Raw genomic sequence first — 27,349 nt, 5'->3', positions numbered from 1 at the left:
CTTTGACATATTAGATTCACCATCCAGTGTAGGGCGGTATGAAATTGGTTTGTCATCGTGTGATGTGGGATATCTGTTGATGGTAGTATTTCTTGCCTCTGCATCCAGGGAGTTACTCCTTAATGTCCCGTACGTCCCTTCAGCCTGCCCTTCCAAAGGAAAAAAAGGATTGTGCAGAGATGTGGCGAATTCCTGTGATTCACTTCATCATGTACTCTCAAATAGACATGCCGAGTTAATAATTACCGTTGAGATAAGATCTCGATTAAAAGCAATCACCATTGATGAGCTGTTTGGTCGGGGTTATCTTCTTCGTGATATTTGATGAAAAATAATCGTTCTTTTTCAATTGCATAGCCCAGTAGAAGGAGTATTGATAATTGGATGTGGATAAGATCCATGATACTGAACATGAAGATAATTTCGCTTCAGTTGATCAGAACAATGCGAGTGATAGTCCTCTAATAACCGACATTGATTAAAGCGTTGACAACGGCATGCCGATTTCAATTAGGCTTACGAGACATCAAGCACAATTGATATTGATTTAACTTGGTTTGATCGTTTGAGGGCATGGGGAACCAATCTCCATTCGATTTCCATGTATGCAGATGTTTCTTTCATCCTCTAATGATAAACAACATTTTTGTTCTCAGCGATCCTTTGGTTGTCCATGCTCACAGTCCTCCATGTTCTCTGTCTCCAAAAACCAATCATGGTGTTTTCCAATTGCGTTTGGGATGTTCGACCAGTTCTGTAATCTGTCAGAAAATCTGAGAACCTTTGCTTTCCTTCTCGAAAGAACCAACCTTCCACAATCCCTTCCGCTCAAGCCAACATTGCCTGAAAAATTGATTAGCACTGTTGCGTGTATGCTTCTGAGATAGACTGTATTCAAGGGGATATTTTATCCACGTAGGACGTAGGGTTGAGCGGAGGCCAGGCGCATGCTCAACATCACTGCCGCGATATCACATGCCGTATACGCACTAGAACCCACGCCGATCTGGTACCCCAAGGGGAAGGGGCCCTCTACGGATACACCCTTCAAGCAGTAGCTAGGTCATCCAAGGTGACAAGTAGCGAGTACAGGATAGAGCGAGTGTAGATGGTTGTGCATCTAATATGTATGAGGACAAAGTCCCATTAGATATAGAGAGTCGGCACTCAATGCGTTGGTAATAAGTGCTGTAGGTTCCAGGCCGAGAACTGTCTAACAACCGGTGTAACTGATGGTTGCCCCTATGGGTTTATCATCAAAAAGAAGAATATAATGCACAGAGCAGGGACATAACACCATTGAAAGGTTCCAGAGATGAGGTTTATTATAGCTTGTTAGTTTTGCGATGAGTGATGGGATGCGGCATAGTTAACTTGGGATTAGCTGTTATGTCAACGGCGGTCGAAATATGGCCGGGAACTCGGCCCAGGATTCGTGTTGAAATATTCCAGATAGCTGAGTACGCAGAAATTATATTCTGGATCACTCTCGCACTAGCTGGACATGTATCCTAGTAGCGTCTGATGATTAAATACGGAGAAGATGAGACATCTCTCCCTTCGCCCTTCATAGCTCACCTCCACACTTATAACACCATACTGGCCCCTGTCATTAACTGATTCGAAAAAGCTCGCAGTAGCCCTTTACTAGTTTCCCTCGCAAGGGATGCAGCAAGAAGATCTCGCTGCATGCATGGTATGGCAATGCACAGCAGTGAATATCCGAAAAAAAGGAGATAGTGGAGCAAAATAATACTGTCTTTTTTGTTGAATAAGAATCTCATGGCTGTCTGAGAGGGATGCCAGCTTTTGCTCGTGAATAAATCCGGAGATTGTGACAGACGTTATCAACTGAATGATTTAGTCTTTTCATCCAGGGACATCCCCGTTCTCATTCCAAAGCGCGCTTCCGCACATCTATTCCCGGGGGGGGGGGGGGGGGGTTTGTAGAGGCTTGCCCCATATAGTTTCGAGTTGCAAATTCACTGTTGCGGTGACAGCAAATGATCATCAGTAGGGCTCGCTAGAATGTAGTCAGTCATCAAAAAGTTCCCTGATAGACAGCCCATGTCAGGCGAGTCTAAAGGATAGGATCTCCTCATTAATAGCCTTAATACCTGCTGGGCGTTTAAACTGGATGGACTCTGTCATAATATTCTGATAGGAAATATTTAAAATGATCTCTGCGTCCCGCAATCATGCAAATGCGACACCTGTCCGCCATAGAATCATTAATAGGGATGTTATTGTGGATCAATCTCGCTTCAAAACCAGGATCAGACAAGATCTCCCAGAATTCACCGGTTCCTGCCGCAAGAATGACTCTAGAGGCTATTATGGATAAGGATGACATTGGACAATTCCATCTCCCATCTTTGCTTGCTTGGCAGGTACTCAATTCACGAAGAGCTCCATAGCCTCTTCTAAGGTAGGAGAAGAATCTTTGTCCATGGGGTACAATCGTTTGAGTCTCGGGCGTAGGGGTTGTGATGCTGGTCTTGGTGGCTTTGACAGGTCGCCGGCAAAGGTTCATCCAGCTAGTCATTTCGTGGACATGGAGAGGGGATATAGGAGTGGATGGGTGAATCCTACTAAAGAAATATATTTGTATAAGACGATGATGCTGTAGGATGGTAATGAGAGCGACGGAGTCCAACTCAGGGGCACTCCTTAGGCCGTGTGTCACAACTGAGATTTAGCTCGTGGCGAGGTTGGAACAAAGAGAGCAGGTATAAACGCCACAGCTATTAGTGGGAGCCGTGTCTGGTGGCATGTGGAGTTTAAATAGTTCTCGCAGTAATTTTCGAGGTTGGGGCCTCCGCTTCAATGGACCCTCTGATGAGTTTTCTTTGCCTGGCTGAGGGGAGGTAGGAAACGGTAGCTTTCTTCAGTCAAGGCTGGTGAACAGGACGAGGCCGTCAATAGGGAATTAGATCCAACTTCGTGCTTTTAGCGGGTAGAAACAGCTCGACTCGACATCGTGACGAATAGCAGCTTTCGTTGCGGTAACCTAAGCGGTTGCTTTTTATGGCGAAACACAACCTGCGTGAGAGGGAAATTATATGTCAAAGCTCCTCGGAAAGAGGATACAGCCTACCATAATGTGGTAATCAAGGTATTGAATAACTTATTATACGCTAGACGGTGTCCCCAGCCGTTGCGCAAAAGCGCGATCTTAGGGGTAGTAATATATGTCAATCAATTCTCCCGGCCTGCCCGTCATGGGAGGTAAACCTGTCTAAACATCGGTGTATAATAAGAGGGGGAATTTGGGAGAGATTCCCTGGAATACTCTCGTTGAATGAAAGAGTCAAGACGAATATATGATGAATATAGGGAAGGTAGTGAACTACTACTAGTAGTTAGTTGAATTGCTGCGGTGGCGACCTAGTGACCAGGCATTGACAGTGATTGACGGTGATTGACGGTGATGACGGTAATGACGGTTGGTAGTTATATATGTAATAATAATAATGATTGATCTGAAGTTGAAGTAAGAAGAAGAAGATCCATGGATGCCAAGACCCTTTCCAAAGCGGGCTAGACTGTGGCACTGCCAAGATGTGGCTGCACGGCTTGATCGCTAAACTAGGCCCGGTGGCGGAAAAATAATAGCCCGGAGGCTGCGGTCACGGGGACATATGCTTGGCATTTGAACGGTGAATCTGAACATCAACAAAACATCACGAAGTAAATCATTCCCAACGTCAAGACAACGGCCAGATACCGGATATGAGGATCAGGGAAGACCACATCTACTACTAAAAGCCTGGCGGCAACAGGGAATAGTAAAGGACAATCCAGGATTATTGTGTATTTCCCAGCCAATCCGCTGCTGGCCCCGTCCTCTTGAGCCCGGTCTGGCCTCACATAACTAGTTAGCTGCTGTTCCCAGCCACTTCTGGCACCAACCACGCCAATATCAAAACATCCCGGCAGCGAGTCATTCTTCATTATTCATATATCTCCACCTCCTCCACCACCATTGCTCCAATTCATGGACAGGAATCCTCTCTCTTCCTCTCTCCTCCTCTCTATTGCCTGGCTGTTCTGGGCTATTGTCCCCTCACTCTTTTAACCACGGACGGCCTACACTACGACCTTATTCTCGCTCTCTTTAACTGGTCTTCGCCAACCGCGTCCCTCTAGCGCTCTGGTCCTGGTCGGGACTGATTCGTCTTCTCTGTCGTCATTGGCCCCCCGGCTGTGTACTCTCACTTGAAAATACTCTTATTTCACCTCCGCCTGCTTCGTCCTTTTCCGGTCGAAAGCTGCATACGACAACAACGGACAGCACCGGGCTTGTCGTATTTATTGCTTATTTCTCTAATTTTCCTCGTTGACCGACATTTGAGGTTGAAAAAAAATTAATGAATACGTTCTTTCGTTTTTTTAATTTCTGTTTACTTTTGGATGCTTTGGAACACCAGGAAAGTCAATCAACAACAAAATAGACAGGGCAACTGGTACCGTACATGAAATTTCCCCGCCGCACATCATCATGGTTTCCAAACTGTCAAAACCAGCGCAGGCGCCTCAGCATACTGCTGGCATCTTTGCAGATATGTCTGTGGATGGCCCCCGGATAGGGACGCTGGTCGCTATCATCGACCGCGCCAAAAATTTGCCCAACAGGAAAACAATGGGCAAGCAGAATCCTTACTGTGCCGCGCGGCTGGGGAAGGAGGCGAAGAAGACGGAAACTGATATGAGAGGCGGCCAGACCCCAAAATGGTTAGTGGACGGAGATTCACTTTACCAGGTTCTCTTTTGTTTTGTTTTTTTTGGTGGACTAGATCATATTTCTAACAAATGGCTTTCCCTTTTTCTACCTTGTTTAGGGATCAAGAGTTACGGTTTACGGTACACGACTCACCCGATTACACACAGTTAAAAGTCTCCGTCTTCAATGACGATAAGAAGACAGACCTCATCGGTGAAACATGGATTGATATTAAAAACGTGATTATCCCAGGCGGTGGGCAGAATGACTTTTGGCATGCATTGCAGTACAAAGGGAAATATGCGGGGGATATTAGGATCGAGTTGACCTTCTACGACACCCGCCCTAAGGATGAAACGGTTATCGAGCGGAGAAAGGAAGCAGATAAAGTCGAGGCAAAGACAGAGGCGGCACAATCAGGCGTTTCGGGTCCTCGTCAAGCCAAACCGTCAAAGAGAAGACCTCTGCCCGCTGACCCTACTGGCTCGTCTCCGGCCCGCCCATCTTCATCCGATCGCGTCGCTCCTCCTCCATCTCGAGAGAATCACCCAATTCCAACGCGACAACCAATACCAGAGCCGCCCCAGTCCCAACCACTAGCCCAGGCACAGCCACAACCGCAGCTACATCCGCAGCCAGCCCCCCCGACGCAAAATCCACGGACATACGAAACTCCTGATGATTTCAATCGTTCATGGGGGCCTCCGCCCCCTAACGCTGCGTCGAAATACTCTACTCCGATACGCCAAGCTTATCAACATACGCCGCCTCGGGAGGCTGAAGAGCTACCAGCCGATCAGTACGATCGCCGATCTCAACCCCCGATGCCTTTGCCTCGGGAACAAGTCTATTTTCAAGAACCAGAATATAGCCACAATGTTCACAATAACCACCACCAGTCGCTTGACCATGGCCATCAGCATTCAATCGAGCAAAACGGATATGAACATCACCCCTCACCCATCACCCATTCCCGCGATTCTTACCAGACACTTCCACGGCAAAATAACTACATTATGCCAGTACCAGAACATTACAGTGGCGGCTCACCATCATATCCACCTCCTTCTCGCGGTTCTCCTTACGGCGCTGCAGAAATGCGCACACAACCTCCAGAGCCTCCCTCACAATCTCTAGTCATGACTGGGCCTAGTGATCGCCATAACCACTACCACCAATATAGCCCCTCTCAGCCCAACAACGACGTGTTCCGTGATAGCCCCCTACGCCACTCTGTCAACCAAACAGACCGCCGCCCTCGCCATGAATGCATGCAGCCGCACGTTCATGACGAAGATGAGGAAGGACCGCCCCCTCCGCCCCCAGTACATCGCCAGGTCTTCCAACAACAACACCAGCAGCAGCAACAACAACAGCATCAGCAGCAGCACGCACCACCATCACCACCACCGCCGCCAGTGGAGTACTCTCAAAACGAGATGGCACCCATACCAATGCCGGAGCCTCTCAATCTGGGCGCAGGCAGGACCTCACCAATGCCAGTCGACGATCAAGTGAAATACATCCCCTACTCTCCAAATTACCAGAACCAGAGTTTCTCATCTGCAGAAAGGGAGCCAATTTATTCAGCTTCCCCGACACCTTCGTATAATAGTATTTATGGGCATGATAGGGGACGTTCCCAGGATCGTCCTAGCACGTCAAACGGGGAGATTGTCCCCTCGGCTTTGGTACCCGGCTACGAAGCATCTGTTGCAGATGAGCTAGACAGAAACTTGTATAATGGCCAGCTCGAACGTCATCAAAACCATGTCCCGCCACCACCACAGCCCACGCCTCCTTCTCAGCTCGTGCGCGCATCTCCAAGTTCGATGCTTGAACGGCCTCCACGAACAAGTCCTGACCTCCGACATGTTCCTCCCCGCAAATCTGTCAGCCCACATCCACCTCCCCCGAAGGAGCTCAGTGTTCCAAGTGGAATGCCTTTCTCGCCAGACTGTTATGACATTCTGGACCCGCGCACCGCAAACGCCGCCGCCCTTCAACAGGCCGCTCCTGCTTACGAAACGCCCGAGGGCGCCATGGAAGCTGCCCGACAGCGGGAAGTGGAGAAACTTCGGGAACTAGGGCCCATAATCGGCAATGATGGTCGGGTCATTGACCCTTCCGACCATCTACCCACGGATACTTGGGCGCCGGAGCCAGAACGTAAATCGCGGAAACCAGAAATAGTCGTCCGATTCAAGCATGCACCACAGAGCTCGACGCGGTTCTCACCGCGTGAATCAGCTGCGTCGCCACCAACTAAATCTTCATCGACCTCTTCTTCCTCCTCCGCACTGGTTATGAAAGCACGACCACACTCCATGACCCCCGTCCAATCATATTCGCAGGCACCTGCGACCATACCTCTCCACCAACAAACCATCAACTCCTCTACCACTCCACAAGCCCGCGCCCGCCTCCAACAAACGTCCCGCCCACACTCATATATACAACCCACGAATAACTCCAGCAGTGGCAGAGCCAGTGGCAAAGACCTCATCTATACTCACAGCCATAATCATACCACCAGCCAACGACCTAACAACGCCCTCCCCCTCCGGGAGCGAGATCCGTACGGGTATAACGGTAATACTAGCGCAGGCACCCCGCAATACGCCAACCACAGCCCGAACCACAGCCCACACAACTCCATCTCCACCGCCCCTATCCCAGTATCCCACCATTCTCACTCGCCCTCAAGCCAACAACTTACCCGCCATCCTCACTCCCATTCACACTCTCATTCACACGGCCACTACCATTCTCATTCTCCAACATCAAGCTCGATATCCACCGGGCCACCTATCCCCGCGAAAGTCCCTGTGCACAGCAGCAGCGGTGGCGGTGGCGATGTAGGGGAGCTAGACGCGTTAAGTGAGGAGATACGGCGGATTGATATTGGAGTTGGTGGAGTTGGGAATGCGGCGAGGAGGGGGAGGGGGAGAATGTCGTATGTCGGGAGTGGTGGTCCGGGGCCGGGGTATGGGGGGTAATGTGTGTGGCTGGATTGGGTTGGTTGGGGTTCATTGTTGTTTGGTAAGGAACCCCCAGGCACTGACTTTGATCGGCAAGGAACCTCATTCTTTATTTGATTTTTTGGACTTATTTTGGTATATACGAGCGGAAATGAAGAGATGAGTGGATGATTGGAACGCATTGTGTGACATGGTGTCTTTTTCTTAATTTTCCCCCTTTTCTATAGACTGAGGGTGGTGTGGTTGGTATATGACAAAAACATATTCGGCCGGCATTTCTTTCTCAATTTTCATTTTTTTTATTTTATTTTTCTATTTTTTTAATTTATTATTATTTGTGTCTATTCCTCTCTGTTTGTTCCTTCTTTGTCTTCTCGATTACATATATCCCCAATTCCCAACCGGATTTAACATTTTGGGCTGGAATTTTGTTGCATCGGGTGGATGGATGGCGGGTTTTGACCAGACTACCTTCCTACGTCTGGGAGATGGAAGACGGGAGAGAAATTCTTATAGAAAACTGATTTTATGTAGATCTCTTTCGGTTTTGATCTTCAGCTCTCTTTTAACTATCCTCGCACTAGTCTATTTTCCACCTCCTGTATTTGTTGTGTGATTTCCTTTTAAATATTTTCATATTTCTTATTATCTATATCTTTTTCTATTTGTGAATATCTGTTAGTTACTGTAGATATTGAGTCAGCATTTTAATATTGAGAATGAGTCTGTTTGATGACTTGTGGTTGGTTTCCATCTTGTGCCGGATGTGTTCCTGACTCAGAGTGTTTAACCAAATATCAACTGACACCTCCTGTAAACCTCCTGCAGTGCCATGAGAATGATAACCATTTCTTTATATCCTGCCTCCTGTTTATGTCAATGTATTTATTGTATATACGAACCTCCGCAAGTTGTGGGGTAGGAACAACATTATCCCGCCCCGGCGAAATTTCTCCCGAGCTTCAAAAAAAAATAAAAAATAGTTCAAGCCGCAATTGTTTATCAGACAACACCAACACTAATATCTATTTCTATGCAATTGGCCTGCGAACTACTACGAGCCGGGAACCTCAGTAGCGCAATGTATCGTATACCTACCTGTTAAATCTTACTTAAAACTCCACGACTCCCCCAATCATTGATTCCCCAGCTCCAACCACCCACCTCACCTCACCGCAACCATGGCGGCCCCCGTCCTCCCTCTCCCCCAAACGAAACTCCCCTCTATCCCTTCTACCCGCCTAACCCCCGAACAACAATACTGGCGCTCTTTTAAGAACCCTCTTCTCCTCCCCTCCCCCTCCAATAGCCCCATAAACCACATCTCCCAACCCTTCGCCTCCTCCTTCACCTCCTCAACCACCAACCCAACAGCAGCACCCCCAGACCTCTTTACCGTCGCAACCGGCGCCCGCGTCCAACTCTACTCAATCCGCACCCGCAAGCTCCTAAAAACCATAACCCGCTTCGACGATATCACCCGCTGCGCCTCCGTGCGCGCCGACGGCCGCATCCTCGCCGCCTCCGACGACAGCGGCACCATCCAGGTCTTCGACATCCACTCGCGCGCCATCCTCAAGACCTGGCGCGAGCACAAACAGCCCGTCTGGGCCGTGCAGTTCTCGCCCGCGGATCCCACTGCGCTGCTCAGCGCGAGCGACGACCGCACCGTGCGCCTGTGGGATCTGCCGAGCGAGAGTAGCGTGCGGACTCTGCTGGGTCATGAGGATTATGTGCGGTGCGTGGGGTTTATGCCTGCGGCTGGTGGGGGCAGGGGGACGGATTTGCTCTACTCGGGTGGATATGATGGGCTGGTGAAGGTCTGGGATTCGCGGGCGGGCCCGGGAGGGAGGAGTGTGATGACGTTTAAGATGCGGGGGCCGGTGGAGAGTGTGTTGCCGTTGACGGCGGGGACGACGATGCTTGCTGCGGCGGAAAATAAGATTGCGGTGTTGGATGTCGTTGCGGGGAAGCCATTGCATGTTATCAAGAGTCATCAGAAGACGGTCACGGCGCTGTCGCTAGCGTCGGGCGGGAGGAGGGTTGTCAGTGGCGCGCTGGATGGACATATGAAGGTGTTTGAGACCACGGGGTGGAATGTGGTGGGCGGGAGCAAATATCCCTCGCCGATTTTGTCGTTGGGCGTCATTGCCACGGGGTCGGATAGGGAGGACAAGCACATCGCCGTCGGCATGCAGTCTGGTCTGCTATCCATCCGCACGCGGTTATCGGGTGAGCAGAAGGTGCGCGAGCGCGAGCGGCAGAGAGAGATGCAGGCGCTCCTCGACGGGAAATTAGACGAGCACGACAAACGCGTGGCGAAGCAGCAGAAAAAGCGCGGAAAGGGGTGGGAGAAGCGCCTGCGCGGTATGGATTTTGTCGGGGAAGGGATTGATATCGTCATTGACGCGCAGGACTCGGCGGCCTCGACCCGGAAGCGTAAGCGGGAACAGCCCTGGGAACTCGACCTGCGCAAAGGCCGCTACGCCGCTGCTCTCGACGCCGTCCTGGCCTCCGCCAATAGCAACAATAGCAATAATAATAATAATAAGAGCACCGCGGCGAATAGCAAACTGAACACCCTAACCCTCCTCACGGCGCTGCGGCACCGCTCCGCCCTCCGCGCAGCGCTCAGCGGGCGCGATGAAGTCACGCTGCAACCCGTGTTGAAGTGGGTGTATAAATCCATCACGGACCCCAGGGTTGTGGATATGTGTGTGGAGGTTGCGATGAATATACTGGACATCTACTCGGGGAATTTGGGCCAGTCGGCCATTATTGATGGGATGGTTGAGAGGTTACATGCGCGGGTGCGGGAGGAGGTGGATCGGGCACAGCAGGCGTGGATGACGAAGGGGATGTTGGGGATGTTGAGTGTTTCTTGAAATGTTGATTTTGGTTTCTTTTTTACGTGCTGTTGGGATATCTCATTTTTATCGGATAGGTGTTTGGGAGTTTTGGATCCCCCGTTTTTTATTTCCCTCCCACTACATACTCGAGTGCATAGTGCATAGATTTATGTTTCTGTTTCCGTTTTTAGCGAATTCTGCTGGATGAAAAGGAGGAGAAAAAGCAACAGTGTTCATAATATAGATTCTGTTCTGAAATAGCATCCCCGGCCTATGTGAAGCCAAGAGTCATCATAATAATTGATTAAAAAAACATCCACCTCAAGGCCCTAGAAAGGAGGGCCGAGACAGATATATATGAGAAGAAGACATCGAGAAATGAAAATCATACACGTCGCCACTCACCCATAAATCACGCCAGCTTCTTCTACCATCAACAGTCCACACAGACATGGGGCAATTTTACCGTAGTTCCCCATTTAATAACCCTGAGCATACAACCTCGTAAACCCCTCCCCAGGCTCCGGCTGCAACCAGTTCCGCTCATCATACTTCCACCCTTCCGCCCCCTCAATGACATGAAACGTATACGCAAACCGGCTGATGTCGCTGGTATTCCGCTCACTCTGATGCAGCACGTTCCCATGAATGAGCACCAACGACCCCGCAGGGACCTCCAATAACTCAAAATCCTCGTCGCGAGGTACATAGGGCTCCTCTTCTTCCCCTCTCCCATTCCCATCATCATTACTATCGACCAACTCCCCCGCCAGCCCAGTCCCATCCCACTGCACAAACTCCGTGCCCCCATCCGCCCCACCACCAACACACCTCACAAGCCTGCGCCGAATATACCCGCGCCGATGACTGCCCCCCCACACCCCCAGCGTCCCATTCCGCGCCCCGGCATCCTGCAACGCGATCCACCACCCCACGGCGCTCGGCGGGTCCGTGTACAGAAACTCGCTATCCTTGTGCGGGTGCACGGCCGCGCCGATGCCGGGCTGCTTGCAGATGACCATGGACTGCAGGACGCGCGGGTCGCGGAAGCCGAGGTCGCGGGCGATGGCGGCGTTGCGGGCACCGGTGGATGGACATGGAGATGTAGATACGGACGTGTGTGGTGGTGGTGCGGGGATGGTAGCCTGTGCAAAGGGCGGGGAGAGGACATGTAGGGCGTGCCCGATTTTATTGATGGAGAGGGTTTTGGACTTGCGGAGCTGCGGCGGGCTGGAGTTGGGGATAAACGCGTCCGGCTCGAAGAAGAAGTGGATCTTGTTACCGGAGGTGAGGAAGTATTGGTCGCCGATGTGTTTTGCTTTGGCGTTGTTGGTGCTACAGTGGTCTGCGTCGTCGTCGGATTCGTCGCCGGTTGTGAAGCAGGTGAGCGGGTGCGAGTCGAGCGGGAAGTCGTTCAGGAGGGTGTGGGTGGTCTGGAGGAGGGAGGAGACTTCGTCGCTGCTGAGGAAGTTGGGGATTACTAGGTAGCCGTTTTCGCGGAATGAGGCCAGTTGGGCTGGAGTGAGGCCGGGGATGGAGGAGGGGGGCGGCGGAGGGGGAGGGGAAAGGGTTGCAGCGGACATGGTGGATGATGGCGGGGGGACGGGCCTCGTTGCTGTGGGTTTCGGAAGTATGCGAGGAATAGTGCTAGCTCATATAGCCGCAGGGCAAAGATGGTGAGTTATGTAGATATGAGCTTCGTGATGTTTTTTGAGGTCGATGCGGAAGTTTGGAGCCTGAAATATATCTCCAAATGCGGGGAGAGAAGTTAGGGCTAGGATCTTATCTAATCTGATCCAAGGTGTATTAATAATATCTGGAGAGCGGAAGGGCAGGGAGCAAGTACGGATGAGATGAGATAGAGATAGAGATAGATAGACGTAGATTCTGTTACTATATATGGTGACAAAATGCTGTTTACTCTTCCCTGAACTAAATCTAGGGTAGGGGTATGGTATCCCGAAATCCAAAATCTGCTAAAATCCAACCATAGAGAAGGTAGACCGAAAATAAACCAGTTCCCTCAAAAATAGGGGGTCATCATAGAAGAGAAAAGTAAACCCGGACGATAGTTAATTTGCATAGCACATCCATTCCATCATTAAGAGGGGGAAATGGTAAATCCGCAAGATAATTTACCTTCGATCCCGGAAGAGAAATCGTACTTCATTCCATCGTTAATCATTATTCAAGGGAGGGAGGGGAGGGTGGGGGGGGCGTTCAACCGTTCTACTTCCATATCCTCCACATATCATATCCATATCAAAAACTCCCACGTCCACGACCACTACCGGGTAGTCTAATCCTCCCCTCTCCATATCTCCTCTGGATCTCCTCAACCAATGCCGGAAGCTTGTACGTCCAATGACAAACCATCCCAGCGAGGAAGCCAATCCCATCGTTCTTAAACGCAACCAGCATGCCCACCGTGACCATCATGACAGTCCACCTCTGCTTCTTCTCCGCCTCGTTCAGACCGCTCCCAGGCAGTCGTAACCCAGACGCATTCCCAGAGCCTGGGTGTTTGACCATATCCCATGCGCGGGACGTATTCAAGCTCTCGCCCACACTCGCCAGCTCCAGCCCAGCTGCAATCACCATAACGCCCAGGAATGATTTGGGAAACCGCTGCAGCAGACCAACAAGCGTGTTTCCGAAAAACAGACCAATAATTAGCTTGAAGGCACCGAGGAGGATGATGCTCGCCCCGCTCCGAGCGCCGAATCGATATTGCGCCGCCAGGCCGCCAGAGCCATGACACACCGGCATGGCACCAAACCAGCAACCCAGTAGATTCATACCAGCAACGCTAAGCCCAATGGCCGTAGTCGACGGCGTCTGCACCTCCGGTAACAGATCACCAGCCAGATACACAACGGCCACGATAGAATTGAGCGTGGTCAGCGGGATCTGCCCAATGCCCGCGTCAACGATACCCACCCTCCACTCATCCCCGACAGGGGTAAAAACACCGGGCTTCCAAACGCCAAAGGACGGCAGCCTCTGATCCGGCGACGTCCCCAGCAGCACAAACGCAAACCCAAGCCCGACCACAAACACCACCAGCCCATACGGCACGCGCCGATAGATGCCGGTCAGCGCCAGCGCCACAAACGCCACAAGCATCCAGATATAATTATCCCCCCAGCTCGGCCCCGACCAGCCCAGCTGGCTCTTCAGAGACGCACCCGCAGATATGACTAGCGACAGGCCCGCGCCCACCTGGATCCCCTTGACGACGGGGGTGGGCACGACGCGCGCAAACCATGTCAGCAAGCCCGTGACGCTGAAGAGGAGGATGCAGGCGCCGACGAAGATGCCGGCGGCGGCGATCTGGCCCGGTGTGAAATGCTTCGCGATGGCGACGGCGGCGATGGCTTTCATGGGCTGGACGGGCAGGGGGATACCGAAGAAGAGGCCGGTAAGGATGTTGTAGAGGCCGGAGAAGAGGAGGGTTGCTGGGAGGGAGACGGTGTTGTTGATGGCGAGGGCGGTGAGGAGGGGGAGGAAGGTGCCCAGGTCGCCGAGGGCGCCGGAGAGTTCGGATAGGGGTTGGTTGCGGAGGGTTTGGAGGTTGTGGCGGGAGTGAGGCAGTTTGGGAGGGCGGAGGTTGAAGGGGAGGGGCATTTTGGCGGTTTAGATGGCGGCAAGAAGTGTTGGCTGGTGGGGGAGATGAGGGAGGCGCGGGTTTTGGAGGGATAGAGGAGATATCATGGAGGGAGATGAGATCAGGCTGTTGTGCTGATATTGTGGTGGTCGTTCGTTGTGGAGGAGGTTACACAGCGGATGTTTGGAAGATTGTGTTTGGTCGGGATTCAGGGGCTAAATATAATATTTATTTAAATAATAAGATTTCAAGTTGGGCCGGTTCAATATTATTTAGTTAAATATTTAAATATTTAACTAAATAAATAAATAAATAGTTGATATATTTTTTCTCGGATATTTATTTGTTTGAACAACCAACGCAATCCATAATAATTATTTATTATTTAGCTACTCTTGTTTCAGTTTCCTTTGTTCCTCTAAATATATAACTAATATTTCTGCATTTCTACAACTCGGAAACATGGCAAACGCAGCACAACATTCCATTGTGTGACCAATAATAACTATATCTGATTATACAGCTGCGATGACGGTGCGCTCTTCTTGACTCTTCCAACGACCAGGAGCTTATTATTTCCACCCAAACTGGGTTAATCTTCATTAATCCCAATGCTGTAACTATTGTATATAGTCCTATATATATATATATACTCAGGTTTATGTGTATAAATAAATAACTACTGCTACGAAGATGATCTCCGCCACCAGCGCCTTGATCATTTCTCAACGGTTTTTTCTTTCTTTTTCTATTTCTCCCACAAATTATCCTTGTCTTGTGCCGACCAAGGAATGGCGGAACAAGGATAGCCAGAAAAAAAAAAGGGACGGTTAGACAAAGCGAGCAGCGTTTGAGATCCCCTCCTACTCATCCATCTTTTTTTCTCTCCAGGCTGTCGCAGCATAGAAGCCCAGTGTTGCAAAGCGCGAAATTACCTGGTCCCGGTGTCCCTAGCTCAGCAAGCCCTGTGGTATAGGCTGATAATATGTACTCCTGCTGTCTATTTTCCTCGTGTGTGTGTGTGTGTGTTATGCATCTATTTTCCTTTCTTCTCGCTGGCTGGTGGTTGGCCAAAGGGTGAAGGATGAAGCCGGGTTTCCATATGAGCAACGGGCCCAAGAGCCGTTGTTGTTGTTGTTATTGTTATTGTTATTGTTCTGCTCGGAGAGGAATCTCCTAGAATTTCCCACTTCAATAGATGTCGTTTGTGTTATTCGTCGGACACATTGTGCGCGTGTTGTGTTGTGTGTCTCATATCATTCCCACAAATCCACCGAAGGGATTTCTGTCCGCGGTTTTTATAAACGCAATCTCTTTTTGATATCTTAAATAATACCGATATACCCGCTCATCGAGTCAAAGAAGTGCATATTATTCAAAAAAAATATTGCAGGGAGCTCTACTCACAACCAGTCTCATATTACTGAATCCTTACTCTCATATCAAACACTCCCTAGCACATCAAACCACCCCAACCGTGTCAACCCAAGCGATGTCGAAACCAACCATCCTCCTGGTCCACGGCGGCTGGCAATCCCCCGCCGTCTGGACCTTCGTGACGCCTCTGCTCGAGAAGGCCGGCTACTCCGTCTACCCAGTGGCCCTCAAGTCGCCTGGTATGGTGCCCGCCGCGCCCGACTTCTCCTGCGACGTGGATGCCATCCAGAGCGGCATCGAGGCCGTGCTGGACTGTGGAAAGGATGTGGTTGTGGTGATGCACTCGTACGCGGCTGTGGCGGGGTGCGAGGCGTTGAAGGCGTTTCATGGGGAGATGAAGGGCTATTCTCAGGATGGTGAAGAGGTTGGAGGAAAGGGGATGGATGGAGATGGCGAGAAGGAGAGAGAAGAGGAGGTTTCCAGTGCTGTGAAGAAGGAGACAGATGCAAAGGCGATGTGTGCTGGAGATGATACAGGACTAGCTCAATACATCCCTCGCCGCGGCCGGATTGTGCATCTGGCATTCATTGTTGGCATGGTTCTGCCTGTTGGAAAAGGCCTGTGGACACCAGAGCGCACAGAGCTAAAGGGTTTTGAGCTGAAGGTATTTATTTGACTTCTCATTTATACATCTCTTTCTACATCCATGTCTTCACATCTTCCCATGACCAACACTATAACTAAATAAACAAATCCCCAGAACGAACAAATCCGCATCCTCGACGGCCCTGCCCGCTTCTACAACGACCTGCCTCCCCTCGCCCAGCACTACTGGTCCTCAAAGCTGAAACTCCAACCACTCCCGTAAGGTCCCCCTCCATACATACATACATACATACATACATACATACATATATATATATATATATATATATAATACCTCTCTCCAAAACCCAACCCCACAGCTCACTAACCCAAAACCCACCAGCGTCTTCTTCTCCCCGCTCACCTACCCCGCCTACCGCCACTACCCCTGCTCCTATCTGATGAGCAAACACGACGGCGCCGTCCCCTTCAAGGTGCAGACGCGCATGGCCTTTGGTGCAGGGATTGCGCGGGACCGTATCGAGGTGCTGGAGGACGCCGGCCATTCGCCCATGATTAGTCGGCCGGGGAAGGTGGCGGGGTTTATTCGCAGGGCTGCGGGGGAGGGAGTTGGGGTTGGGCGGAGTCGGTTGTGAGTAGGTCGACTGGGATAGAGTGATATGGTGGGGTATGAGGATGTGGATGGATGGGTTATGTTGTATATGGGAAATGGGATGGGGTTATTGAATGGAACAGACTTTTTTATTTTGTTTTTGTCTTTACAAAAGAATAACTCACGTAGATAGATGGATTAGAAACACACAAAGAGTCAGTGTTAACGGAACTGGAAGTGGGAATGGAATTGTATTCGGGGTTATTACTGGCCTGTAAATTGGTATGTTCTTTTCTGTCAATATCACTCCTCTGCGTCCATATCTAGTAATGCATTTAGGATTAAGTGTTGCTACAGGGTTGACATCTCGCGCATGCACCACACTTAAAAATATGCGAAAGAAAGAACAGACATCTCAAATGGAGAACCAAAGAAGTAAACAGATGTTAAGATTAAGTGGATTAATTATTGGATTAGTCTATCCCGCTCTATGTCGCCAAAACAACTTTTTTTTTGAAAAATATTGGAAAAGGGGATTTAAAAATCGGGTGATCATCCCCTTGCCACCCCCTTTCTATCTCCTCAGTTATCTAAAATCCCAAACTCCAAACTCACAACGTCAAAGGACGGGGGCCCTGGATCATGCACCCAGCGCCATAGAAGAGATGGGAACCCCTTTTTCCGAAACAATAACAGAGAGAATATAGATACCAACCAAGGCCTATTACCCACGTTAGTAATACATGGCATCCCTGGCTCGACGAGCACGTCTAGGCGTCCGGATAGTTCGGCGTCGGTATTCCGGCCCAGTTTCGTAGTCTGGTTCGGGCTCGGGCTGCTTTGGTGGCGGTCTCTGCTGTGACGGGGCTTGGTAGTCTGGTGGGGATTCTTTCTTTGCAGGAGGGGTTTCTTTCTTCGGCGGAGGAGATTTTCTTTTTGGGGGGGGCTCGTAGTTTGGCGGAGATTCACGCTGCGGCGGGGATACCTTCTGCGACGGAGCTTGATAGTCTGGTGGGGATTCTTTCTTTGGAGGAGGAGATTCTTTCTTCGGGGCAGGGGATTTTTTCTTCGGTGGAGCCTCGTAGTCTGGCGGAGACTGACGTTGTGGCGGGGATTTTTTCTTCGGTGGGGCCTCGTAGTCTGGCGGAGACTGACGTTGAGGCGGGGATTTCTTCTGTGATGGAGCTTCGTACTCTGGCTCTGGTTTTGGGGCTGCTGGACGGGCGGTTTTAGGCTTCTTGACACTTTCGCCCGCTCCGGGCTTCGGGGGCTTTGCGGGATATGCAGGCGCCGCCGGCGCAGTCTTCAGGGGGGTGGCAGTGGCTCGAGGAGACGCGGCCGCGGGGGGTTCTGATGCGGCTAGAGGGGGCCCCAGAGCTGCCGATGGGAAAGTTTCTTTGGGTGCACCCCTCGGGGTTATAGTTTTAACTGTAACTGTGATATGGCTATATGCAGTCGAGAGCGGCCGGGGAGTCCTGTCTAGTGAGGCTGCAGGACAATCAACGCCTCCGCTACCGCAGTCATCCGTCGCGAGCGCCAGAGGAAGTGATAGGGAAAGGATGGCGATGAGTAATGAGCGCGTCATGGTTGATGGTTGCGAGGGGACCGGCGGGGGAGCGGTTTTCCTTTGTCTCCCTTGGTCAAACTCGGTGCAAAGCGATCAAAGTATAAATACTATAATTGATAGTACCCTGTCAAGTCAATGGAAGACCGCCCATTAACCGACGACGATGAGCCTGGATTAAAAGATAATCAAAGCTGTAGAAGCAGGGTATTATAGACAGGGGGGGTGTGCTTTGTTATTTATAATATATCATTCTCCCATGGGGAAGAATTCCTTCCCTGGAAAGGAGCCTTGTTTGTTGATAGACGCAATATGGGGTTTGGGCCCTGTTATCCCAACAAAACAGGACGAGAATATAACCAAACGAATATTCGCGGTGCATGATGCATGAAGAGCCTTCTGAGGTCTAGAACGATAGTTTATAAAGAACATCCTGCATGAGACGCGGTATAAGGGGCCCCATGGGCGCGAAGTTCTATTCATTCTTTTTCTTTTTTCTTTTTCTTTTTTTCTTTTCCTTTTTTCTTTTTTCTTCTTTTTTCTGTTTTTTTTATGGACCTGTTGGTACGACTCTAACCGCAAGTGTGTTGGATGGATGGACGCATTTGAGGTTGGTTGAAAGTCGGAGGAATATCTTCTTTGATTAACACCTGTATGATACCACTGTCCTTGAAAGAGAGACCAACTCCGCCAGAGCTACGCGCTCTAAATGTATCTGGGAAGGTCAGCTCATCTGCGCAAAAGCCGCCTGAATGCTATAAGATAAAGGGGCTTCTTCCTCAGCTTATGTATGGCTCTCTCGTTTTTCGGTAAGTTAGCAGCAACGAAATGCTCGGCTGGGGAGCGCTTAGGGAGATAGATGCACTGGAATTCCGGATGAAGTCGCTCAGCATTCACCTGCATACTATAACAGGTGCATGTTGGTGTATAGAGATGGATATGATATATCCCCCAGAGAATGTGCCCCGATTTGAATATCTCCCTCACCACCGAAACTATGGGACAAAGTCACACCCTCGGACATTTGGGATGTTTCAAGTTTGGTTCGCGGCAAATAGATATATATATATATGTGTGTGTGTGTGTGTGTTATCCCAGGCGAGCAGCTCTGCTTGTATGGCCAACAGTACCAATAGAATCAGGAATTGGGAATTGGGACTGGGTTGTTGCAGTGAGTAACTAGTTGTTGCATGAAGAAAATCATATTTATGCAGGAGATGGACAAAGAAACAAAGTAACCAAGTCTTAGTAAAAGTTAGCCAACTGGTTACATAACTAACTGGGGGCTGGAGCTGTTGGGTTCCGATAGAGTTAGGGAGTCAGAAATACTCAAGAATAATACATTGCAGATAACTAAGTTATTTACTTGAGCGATGATGAATGATGAAGTGGTGATTGATAGAATCTTCAGTTTCAAATATATAACCAACAATGTTGCTAGAATGAGTGAGTTCCCTAGTTATTTATTTATATTGTTAACCAATTACTGCAAAAAAAAAAAAAAAAAAAAAGAAAAAGAAAAGAAAAGAAAAGAAAAGAAATAACACAGCAGGGTATATCGGTATATCGATAATAGAAAATAGGTACAGACAACGGCTGTGGTGGTTTACAATCTGCTTTTCTCTTCTATTTATGCGCTCATCATACATTCAACATTGCTAGAAGAATATTTCATAACTCCCTATGCCATGCCTTTCCCCGGATCCAGAATTCTGGCAAAATGTGTACATATGTACATATATATAAACATCATCCATGACTAGTTAATACCTTCTCGAATACGCATTATCCCCTAAGTCCCAATAATTAAGAGTGCCATCATCAAATCCATCCATGGCCCAGATGGTCTCCAAGCTATGGTCTTTGAAAAGCTTCCGTAGGGCGTCCGAAGTGCTTTTAAAGAACGCGGGAGTCTCTCGCAGCAAATAATCTCGCTCAATGCATCTCAGCACTTGATCGCCATCCTTCTTGACAGCGAAGTCCGCATCGCCTCTATCCACAACGATATCGGCTACATCCTCGCTCCTGTGTCCATACATACTTTGCCCATCCTCATCAGAATCGTTTGGAGAGTCGATTTTTTTAACGAGCGTGAACCCGGCCTCTTGAGCTCTGTGCCAAAATTCTCCCTGTGGGGTATCTCTGCCCACATCTCTCCATTCATGTCGTGGCAGCCTCATCCGGACCCATCCATTATACGGCTTGAACTTGGTCGCTATGTAGTCCTTCCATTCAAAAGAACTTGGAGTATCAACCCACGCCCCTCCGTCGCCCTCGCTTGCACGCATCCAAAGCTGCCGGTAACCATCAGCTCCAAGGAGGGACCCGAAGCAGTCCGTGGTTTGAAAATCCGTGTAGGGTCCTCCGCGTACCTCGCAAAAGACCTCGAGGATGTCAAGCTGCAGTCCCGGGAATAGGCCAAGAATCGCACCAAGATGGAAGTATCTGACAGGATCCTCACCGACGTTGTCGTCGTCGTTGTCGTCGTTGGTGTCGTGCTTCCGATCAGATGAAACGCCGGTAGACTTTTCCTTCGAAGATAAATTGAATCCCACGGGGCAATGGTGGACTACCATGTGCCGAAGCTGTGAGACTTGTTCAGAGCTCATCTTGGTAAGAGTATTTATCACATCTGTGTTTTTATAGCAGAAGAGCTGTACATTTGGAAGCACGAGTGGCTCAGACTCGTGGTAGAGTTGATGGCAGACCCGCAGAATAGCCAATTGATCTTCTACGGCTTCATATGGGTATGTGAGCTTCTGGCGTATCCGGACGGATCGAAAATAGCAGGTAAAAATGAGCCTGCGGATCTCAGGGGGCAAGCCGAGGAGCGTTGGCGTACTAGGGCCCGTGGCGTGGCCATAGTGAGGATATTGGTGTCCAGGGGAAAATATACTGAATATGAGATGTGACATTTCATCTAAGATTTGTTATGAAGGAGTGTGAACAATATTTGAATGAATGATCAACGACCAGATCGACTGCGAAGACTCGCGGGTTCGATAACTATCGCCGACGCTAACTAATGACATTGGTTCTATCTTTAAAATAGTTAGTATAACTATAACTAGTTACACACTACAAAGACACCACCGAGCATCCTGACGTGTTGAATATAGCCCACTTTCATCAGGGTGCGCATATCATCATCACTCACCAGGCAGCAATTGTGAAGATGGACATTCTTGAAGAGTTTGTCCTTGTCTGTGAATGACCCTCCAGAGCAGGTTTCACACATTCTGCAGCCTGGCTTCTTGTTTTGAGGATTCTGAATGAGTAATTTTAAGCCGTGAAACTGAGACTTTTTTCTCTGGCAGCAGCACCAGTAAATAACTAGATGGTGTGTGGAAAAGTGAAGGGCACAATTGGGTGAGAGAGGACACATTCATCCTTAGAAATGATGAGGTTTCAACACTACCTACCTCTATACAACTCTGTGTCAAGAACATTAACAGTTAGCAGTAGATCAAACTAAGAGTATGAGCACTATTTAACTATCTATCATCAGTTGTTGAATGTTCTTAATCAATATATTACATGTTGACATAGTTTTTACTCTGGTTAATTGACAGGTAACTAACCAAAGCTCATTAATAGTAACATAAGGTCATATTTCTAATTCATCTCTCTTTCAAGAATTATACAATTACCTAATTTTGCAACTATGTCAGTAACTAATGTAAAAGATCAGAATTGTAAGTTAGTTTGAGCAGAATCTCTCATCCCGTATACTGTCTGGCAGCTGAACCAAGTGGCCTGCACTCAGCGCTACAACAACCAGGGAATAGAGGAGAAGGAAGATATGACCAGTGCTAATCTGCGCTACCTCAAAGCATCCAGTCTCATATCTATTATTGAACACTATAATTCCTATCAAGACTATCATGGCCTCTGGAGTACTCTGAGAAACAGATCACACTCTAAAGGAACAGGTGTTCAACCAGCCTCCGTTACACCACTCACTGCTTCTTCAGCGTCGATTACACTCTGTGTTGAAGCATCCTCACCCGGACAGGACAAGCGGAGAAAGCTGCACTACCCAGCCTTGGTCATTGTGACATTGAAATGCGTAGCTTCTAATACTCTCACCGAGGCAGCCATGTCCACTATGACGCTGAACTCCTAACCTAGCCTCCTCTCCCTCCATGTGTGGCATAGCATCAAAAAGCGCTCGTCGCATTGCGCCCCCTGGTATCACCCTTCCTTCGAACTTCTGATACGTGCTTCTGTCAATGTTTGCTTCCACTACCCCCTCCCCCAGGATTGAAGGGCGCTGATATGCACCCGAGCCGGAAGAATACTGCAGGTTCTGAACCATTCTGTCAGGTTGCCGCCTGGCATCAATGCTGAAACAATCCTTAGAAGCTGTTAGGCTTCAATGCCAGCAGAGCTTTTTCCTCTATCTCTCAAACTCACCAAATACTTGATAAGACAGTTGGGCTTTTTTTTTTTTTTTTCACCACAGACCGGTCCCCTTTTTCCCCACTACACAGGTTCCACGATGGTAGAATAAATTTCAAAGCAAGGCCAAAATAGCACCTCACGGCCTCACGGGTTCGGATACCATATCATCTTGTCTCAGATTGACTTCGCTTGCGTTTACTCACTTGTCATTCCACTCACACCTATGACCACGTCCGACATAGGGCTTGGGACGCTGTATAGGATAGGGGATACAGTTGCGCTTGGAAAAAGGGTGATCTGGGGTCGTACTGCGTTCGTGAGAGCCTGAGCGCTCTGGGGGTGCAGGATGCCTACCCTTCGGCGAGTCTGTAGCGGCGAACTGTAATAATCAGGGCTTCGATTGCAGTTCTCCGCAAACACTGGACCCTTGATCCATCCAACCGGATTTCTCCTCTACATAGCTTTCTTAAGAACTGTGAGGGGAACCATGTAAAATAGCCTGTCTGCTCTCCACAGAGCCAAGGAAGGGAACAGCGACATCACAGCAGGAAAGTATGAGGTGGAGGGTTCCATATATCCTTTGAGGCTGTGGCTCAATTGGGTTCACAAGGCTTTTCTGGCCTTCATCGGCGCACACACCACTTTGGGGGGTAGGTTAAAGTGCCTCGGGCCGAAACCCATAACTTTCCTAGCCGCACAGCGCTTCGTGACCACCAGGAGATTTGTTTTCCGGGAGAAATAGGATATAGGCAATAGAATACAAGAATATAAAGCTTGGAAAGCGCTCTCTTCTCTCCAAAATGTCCGTCACTCATGGGCTTTTTTTTTCAGTTAGAAACGGGATTGAAGGAGCGCGATCTGTGCTTGGAATTAAAAGACATGTCCTCCCTCCCTTCAAATAGTATCTCCGTGTTTAGCCATTTTTCTGCTTCCACTCATGAGTCTCTTTCTCTGTGTGCCATAGACGCATCAGATTCATCACGTTGCAATCACCTGTGAAGAAATCATCTCCCATGAGTGGTACGCTGGCGTGGTGCAGCTCAAGCACCAGTTGCGGCAGACAGAACGACTTTCAAGCTAGTTGCTCGGCCATTCAACCAGGGCCCGGAGGAGAACGGCAAGCCCAGGTCGGTATCTAGATAAGGCTTTTGGAGGTACCAAACGAGCGGTTATATGGGGTTGATTTGATATCGAGGGTGGAGCGCTGGGCAGCCTGAATGGATGGGATATGATTCTGCACGGCGCCTCTTGCAAATAGACGCATGTATGGAGTGAGTGCATGACTACACAGTAGTAGTAGGTATCAGATCCGAGCCCGGACGTCCTCGGCGAGTGTTGTGTTGTTGACCTAAGTGCTCAGTGTCTCACGCCGTCCACCGGTTCGATTCTGAGAAATAAGGCCGGCAACACCATCGGCGCCACTATTAAGCCCGAGTTTAATATAGCGCGGAATGCCGATCTCTGGCTCGGCGTTGATAAGTGTGTTTATAGCGGGGTGATGTTGGTTGACCTGGAGCAGACTTGCAGCTTGCATTCCCCCACCTTTAGGGATTGACCGATTTGGTGGCTCCAGTAGTTAGGTGCAGTGAGTTCAAGTCGAACTCTAGTTATATTCTCCCGGATATGTTGGGGAATTGGAGAAATCGATCCGGTTATTTTCAGACAACTTTTGTAGCTCACCACATTGCTCCTCTCGCCACTGTGTCACTTCTGGAAGCAGACATCATTTGTAGGTAGAGGCAGAGCCAGAGCCAGAGTTAACCTCTTAGCAGTATTGACAGCTCTATATCAGGCAATATGAGTAGTTACATCAAGGAGAAATAAACTAACTTGTAGATAAGGGACTGACTCTTCTTCATCCACCCAATCTCCCGCAAGAAAAATGATGAGCTCGGCCGAAATATTCACATATCATCCATCATATCAGCATATCAACATATCAATCGTTGACAGTCATCCCTGTCCCAGGCGCGAGTCCCTTGGTACAGCAGTAACTCTAGCGCACTCGCTCGCCATGGACTATTTAAGCGGAAGCCAACCCCGCGAACACTTGGGATATCATTATTATAGGGCAAGGAGAATGAACCCCGCTGGGAATGAAGAATAATGTCTGCTTCTCGGAGCCAGCGAACTTCAAGGCAAACTAACAACCTTCCGTGAAACCTGATAAAAAAACTCGGACTCGGAGTAAATACGCCGCTCGCCTTGTTCGCCGATCATCACCAACGTTGCAGACGGGGAACTGGGCAAACTGTAACGGTTGCAGCGTACACGTCCCAGCAGCGGCCAGTTCGCGGTGTCTCTGCCTCCACAATATAATACTGGTCCGGTCCATCATGTCTTCTGTCTACACTGCGTCCGGGAGGCTCCATAGGACTCCCCAGACCCCGTCCACATCGGGGCTCTGGTTATGACTATAGTATGGGTAACAGTTATAGCCATGGTCATTCCTATGCTGTCTCCACCGGCGAATGACGATATACGATCAGATGCAAGAAACAAATTAACACATAAACCGTGCCCTGGCCGACGTTGAGTTCGTGTGTTGCGCTTCCTCCTCCGCCATTCAACCTTTTCTTACAAAAAAGGCTGACCATGCACTTCCATTACCGATCCGGGCTCCGGGCCTTTGTTCTCGCCCTCCTTGCTCTTGGCTTGGGCCAGTCGACGCGGCTCCCGAGTGCCGTCCGCCGCCAAAGGTCAACAAGGTTTGGCCTCCTCCGCAATAGATCTCGCCGCTGGGCCGGGCGGTCTCACTCCGCGGTCCCGTCACTATTGTAACTGGGGATGCCGAAGACAAGGCCACAATAGATGCAGTGAAGCAGATTGTCATCTCTGCTGGCGGTACTCCCTCAGTCGCAGACTCCTTCGATGGCTACCAAATCTTCATCGGCACCAATGAAAGAAAACCCGGACGCCCTCTGCCGTCGCCAAGGCACTAGGTGGTAACTAAGTACGCGGATGGCCTTGACGCCGATGGCTACCGCCCGAGCATTGCTCTCAATGGTGCGGATAAGCGCGGCACTTACTACGCGGCACAGACCCTTCGCCAGCTTGTCGATGGCGACGACCGTGTCCCCGGTATCCAAGTGTGCGACTGGCCGCTCATGTCCATCCGTGGCTCCATTGAGGGGTTTTATGGCATTCCCTGGTCGCATCAGTCGCGCCTCGACCACTACGTGTTCTACGAGAGACATAAAATCAACACCTACATCTACACTACCAAGGATGACCTTAAACTCCGCCATGAGTGGCGCGATCTTTACGAAGGTGACGCCCTTGAGCAGCTCAAGGAGCTCGTAACCACTGCGAATGTCAATCATGTGGACTTCACCTATGCTCTTTCCCCCTGTGCTTCCATCTGCTACTCGTCCGAAGAGGACTTTAATATTACTGTCACCAAGTTCAACCAGATCTGTGACCTTCGTGTCCACAGCTTCTACATTGCCCTTAATGACATTCCCCTCCAATTCCACTGCGAAGAGGATAAGCAAAAGTGGGAGAACAAGGGTAGTTGGCACTGGCTGGCGGAAGCCCAGACTTACTATCTGAACCATGTTTCAGAAGGAATACATTGAACCCCTAGGTCTCCTCAACCTTGAGACTGTCCCCACCAACTACACTGGCAGCCAGCCTGATCTGTACAAGGAGAAGTTTGGTACTACCCTGGACAAGAAAATCTGAGTCCAGTGGACTGGCGAAGGAGTCTTCAGCAACAAGATCATCATCAAGAGCATCAATTGCACTCTCATGACCTACATAACCGAGAAAATGTTCATCTGGGACAACTTCCCAGTGAATGACAGCAAGCATGACTGCCTCTTTCTCAACCCCCTCACCGGCCGTGCTGCTGATCTGTACAAGTACCTCCTGGGCTTCACCTTCAACATGATGATTGAGCCCTATCCCTCCCTACCCACTCTCACCAACTATGCCAACTACATGTGGAATGAACCCGCCTACAACGCCGATGAATCAATGGCCGCAATTCTGCAGGAACTCTCTGGTGACAACAAACAAGTCCATGAGGCCCTTGTTGCCTTCTCCGATCTCAACCAGAACTGGCCCTACTGTACTCCAGAGGTGCACTTGCCCATGCTCGACAAGGACATCGGGGCCTTCTGGGCCGGCTGGTCCAACTGTGGCAAGAGCAATGATGGCTCCAAGCCGCTCTGCAAGTGCCTGCAGCTCCTCTCCAAGCTGCTCAAGATCATGCCACGCATGGTCATGAAAGAGTTTGCGACAGACATGGAACCTTGGATGATGGTTGCGAGCCAGTGGGTCAAGGCCTGTGAGCACCTGATTGACATGCTCGACGCGCATGATAAGGGCGAGGAGAAGAGGGCGGAGTGGGAGTTCAAGGTGGTGCAGGAGTGGATTGAGAAGATGAAGTAGAAGACTGTGGACAACTGCAACAAGAAGGGTGAGAACTTGCCAAATTCAATTGTGCCTCATGTTGCTGAGCAGGTGTTCACAGGGTTCCTTGGGAATGCTACAGCTATTTACAAGAGAGGGTTAAGAAAGGGTGGCTGATTTTGCAGTTTGTTGCTGCTGTACAGAGCTTGCTAATTTTCTTTCATTCCCTTCTTTGATGATCTATGTATATGTACATTTTACTCCTAGATATGATGTATAGATTGCTCTTT

General features: G+C 49.6%; 10 protein-coding genes across 12 annotated transcripts; 5 read left to right on the top strand and 5 right to left on the bottom strand.

Annotated features, from left to right (window-relative positions):
* Positions 1-302: 302 nt before the first annotated feature.
* Positions 303-3,446, bottom strand: BDBG_05159 (uncharacterized protein). Its single transcript, XM_031722016.1, has one exon. The coding sequence runs from the start codon at positions 2,543-2,545 to the stop codon at positions 2,129-2,131; it is 417 nt and encodes a 138-aa protein (XP_031578786.1). The 5' UTR covers positions 2,546-3,446; the 3' UTR covers positions 303-2,128.
* A 251-nt stretch (positions 3,447-3,697) lies between these two features.
* Positions 3,698-8,516, top strand: BDBG_05158 (uncharacterized protein). Its single transcript, XM_002624343.2, has 2 exons — positions 3,698-4,734; positions 4,842-8,516. Exons 1-2 carry the CDS (start codon positions 4,502-4,504, stop codon positions 7,720-7,722), a joined length of 3,114 nt encoding a protein of 1,037 aa, XP_002624389.1. The 5' UTR covers positions 3,698-4,501; the 3' UTR covers positions 7,723-8,516.
* Positions 8,517-8,526: 10 nt separating this feature from the next.
* On the top strand, positions 8,527-10,944 carry BDBG_05157 (Trp-Asp repeats containing protein). Its single transcript, XM_002624342.2, has one exon. The coding sequence runs from the start codon at positions 8,886-8,888 to the stop codon at positions 10,587-10,589; it is 1,704 nt and encodes a 567-aa protein (XP_002624388.1). The 5' UTR covers positions 8,527-8,885; the 3' UTR covers positions 10,590-10,944.
* BDBG_05156 (phytanoyl-CoA dioxygenase) lies at positions 10,863-12,387 on the bottom strand. Its single transcript, XM_002624341.2, has one exon. It carries the CDS (start codon positions 12,134-12,136, stop codon positions 11,033-11,035), a length of 1,104 nt encoding a protein of 367 aa, XP_002624387.1. The 5' UTR covers positions 12,137-12,387; the 3' UTR covers positions 10,863-11,032.
* Positions 12,388-14,385, bottom strand: BDBG_05155 (sulfate transporter). The gene has a single exon (XM_002624340.2). The coding sequence runs from the start codon at positions 14,178-14,180 to the stop codon at positions 12,816-12,818; it is 1,365 nt and encodes a 454-aa protein (XP_002624386.1). The 5' UTR covers positions 14,181-14,385; the 3' UTR covers positions 12,388-12,815.
* A 158-nt stretch (positions 14,386-14,543) lies between these two features.
* Positions 14,544-17,193, top strand: BDBG_05154 (uncharacterized protein). The gene is made up of 3 exons (XM_002624339.2): positions 14,544-16,201; positions 16,298-16,401; positions 16,526-17,193. Exons 1-3 carry the CDS (start codon positions 15,653-15,655, stop codon positions 16,776-16,778), a joined length of 906 nt encoding a protein of 301 aa, XP_002624385.1. The 5' UTR covers positions 14,544-15,652; the 3' UTR covers positions 16,779-17,193.
* BDBG_05153 (uncharacterized protein) lies at positions 14,624-19,455 on the bottom strand. The gene has a single exon (XM_031722015.1). It carries the CDS (start codon positions 18,318-18,320, stop codon positions 17,469-17,471), a length of 852 nt encoding a protein of 283 aa, XP_031578785.1. The 5' UTR covers positions 18,321-19,455; the 3' UTR covers positions 14,624-17,468.
* Positions 19,456-19,792: 337 nt separating this feature from the next.
* On the bottom strand, positions 19,793-25,778 carry BDBG_05152. 3 transcript variants are annotated; one of them, XM_031722014.1, is made up of 3 exons: positions 22,716-25,778; positions 21,457-22,608; positions 19,793-21,340 (listed from the first exon to the last, which is right to left on the bottom strand). In XM_031722014.1, the coding sequence occupies exon 3, from the start codon at positions 21,212-21,214 to the stop codon at positions 20,063-20,065; it is 1,152 nt and encodes a 383-aa protein (XP_031578784.1). In that variant the 5' UTR covers positions 21,215-21,340; positions 21,457-22,608; positions 22,716-25,778; the 3' UTR covers positions 19,793-20,062. The 3 variants fall into 3 exon arrangements, with proteins under 3 accessions (XP_031578784.1, XP_031578783.1, XP_002624383.1); XM_031722013.1 differs by having other exon boundaries at positions 21,457-24,486; positions 24,553-25,778; XM_002624337.2 differs by having other exon boundaries at positions 21,457-25,778.
* On the top strand, positions 22,102-22,425 carry BDBG_17201 (uncharacterized protein; the record flags this gene model as incomplete). Its single annotated transcript, XM_031724978.1, has 1 exon — positions 22,102-22,425. One exon carries the CDS (start codon positions 22,102-22,104, stop codon positions 22,423-22,425), a length of 324 nt encoding a protein of 107 aa, XP_031578782.1.
* On the top strand, positions 25,299-27,098 carry BDBG_05150 (beta-N-acetylhexosaminidase; the record flags this gene model as incomplete). Its single annotated transcript, XM_031722012.1, has 4 exons — positions 25,299-25,466; positions 25,646-26,213; positions 26,290-26,361; positions 26,500-27,098. 4 exons carry the CDS (start codon positions 25,299-25,301, stop codon positions 27,096-27,098), a joined length of 1,407 nt encoding a protein of 468 aa, XP_031578781.1.
* Between the last annotated feature and the right edge of the window lie 251 nt (positions 27,099-27,349).

This window comes from Blastomyces gilchristii, assembly GCF_000003855.2.
Source record: "Blastomyces gilchristii SLH14081 genomic scaffold supercont1.10, whole genome shotgun sequence".
Lineage (NCBI taxonomy): Eukaryota > Fungi > Ascomycota > Eurotiomycetes > Onygenales > Ajellomycetaceae > Blastomyces > Blastomyces gilchristii.
The sequence above is the reverse complement of the archived record's forward strand: the minus strand, read 5'-3'. Positions and strand labels throughout refer to the sequence as shown.

What these genes read in the sequence shown, in the direction of transcription:
- BDBG_05159 (XM_031722016.1), bottom strand. Translation starts at nt 2,545, where the DNA reads ATGACTAGCTGGATGAACCTTTGCCGGCGACCTGTCAAAGCCACCAAG.
- BDBG_05158 (XM_002624343.2), top strand. Translation starts at nt 4,502, where the DNA reads ATGGTTTCCAAACTGTCAAAACCAGCGCAGGCGCCTCAGCATACTGCT. An exon ending in GGCGGCCAGACCCCAAAATG is followed by an intron (nt 4,735 to 4,841) that starts GTTAGTGGACGG and finishes TACCTTGTTTAG; the next exon opens with GGATCAAGAGTTACGGTTTA.
- BDBG_05157 (XM_002624342.2), top strand. Translation starts at nt 8,886, where the DNA reads ATGGCGGCCCCCGTCCTCCCTCTCCCCCAAACGAAACTCCCCTCTATC.
- BDBG_05156 (XM_002624341.2), bottom strand. Translation starts at nt 12,136, where the DNA reads ATGTCCGCTGCAACCCTTTCCCCTCCCCCTCCGCCGCCCCCCTCCTCC.
- BDBG_05155 (XM_002624340.2), bottom strand. Translation starts at nt 14,180, where the DNA reads ATGCCCCTCCCCTTCAACCTCCGCCCTCCCAAACTGCCTCACTCCCGC.
- BDBG_05154 (XM_002624339.2), top strand. Translation starts at nt 15,653, where the DNA reads ATGTCGAAACCAACCATCCTCCTGGTCCACGGCGGCTGGCAATCCCCC. An exon ending in TAAAGGGTTTTGAGCTGAAG is followed by an intron (nt 16,202 to 16,297) that starts GTATTTATTTGA and finishes ACAAATCCCCAG; the next exon opens with AACGAACAAATCCGCATCCT. An exon ending in CTGAAACTCCAACCACTCCC is followed by an intron (nt 16,402 to 16,525) that starts GTAAGGTCCCCC and finishes AAAACCCACCAG; the next exon opens with CGTCTTCTTCTCCCCGCTCA.
- BDBG_05153 (XM_031722015.1), bottom strand. Translation starts at nt 18,320, where the DNA reads ATGACGCGCTCATTACTCATCGCCATCCTTTCCCTATCACTTCCTCTG.
- BDBG_05152 (XM_002624337.2), bottom strand. Translation starts at nt 21,214, where the DNA reads ATGTCACATCTCATATTCAGTATATTTTCCCCTGGACACCAATATCCT.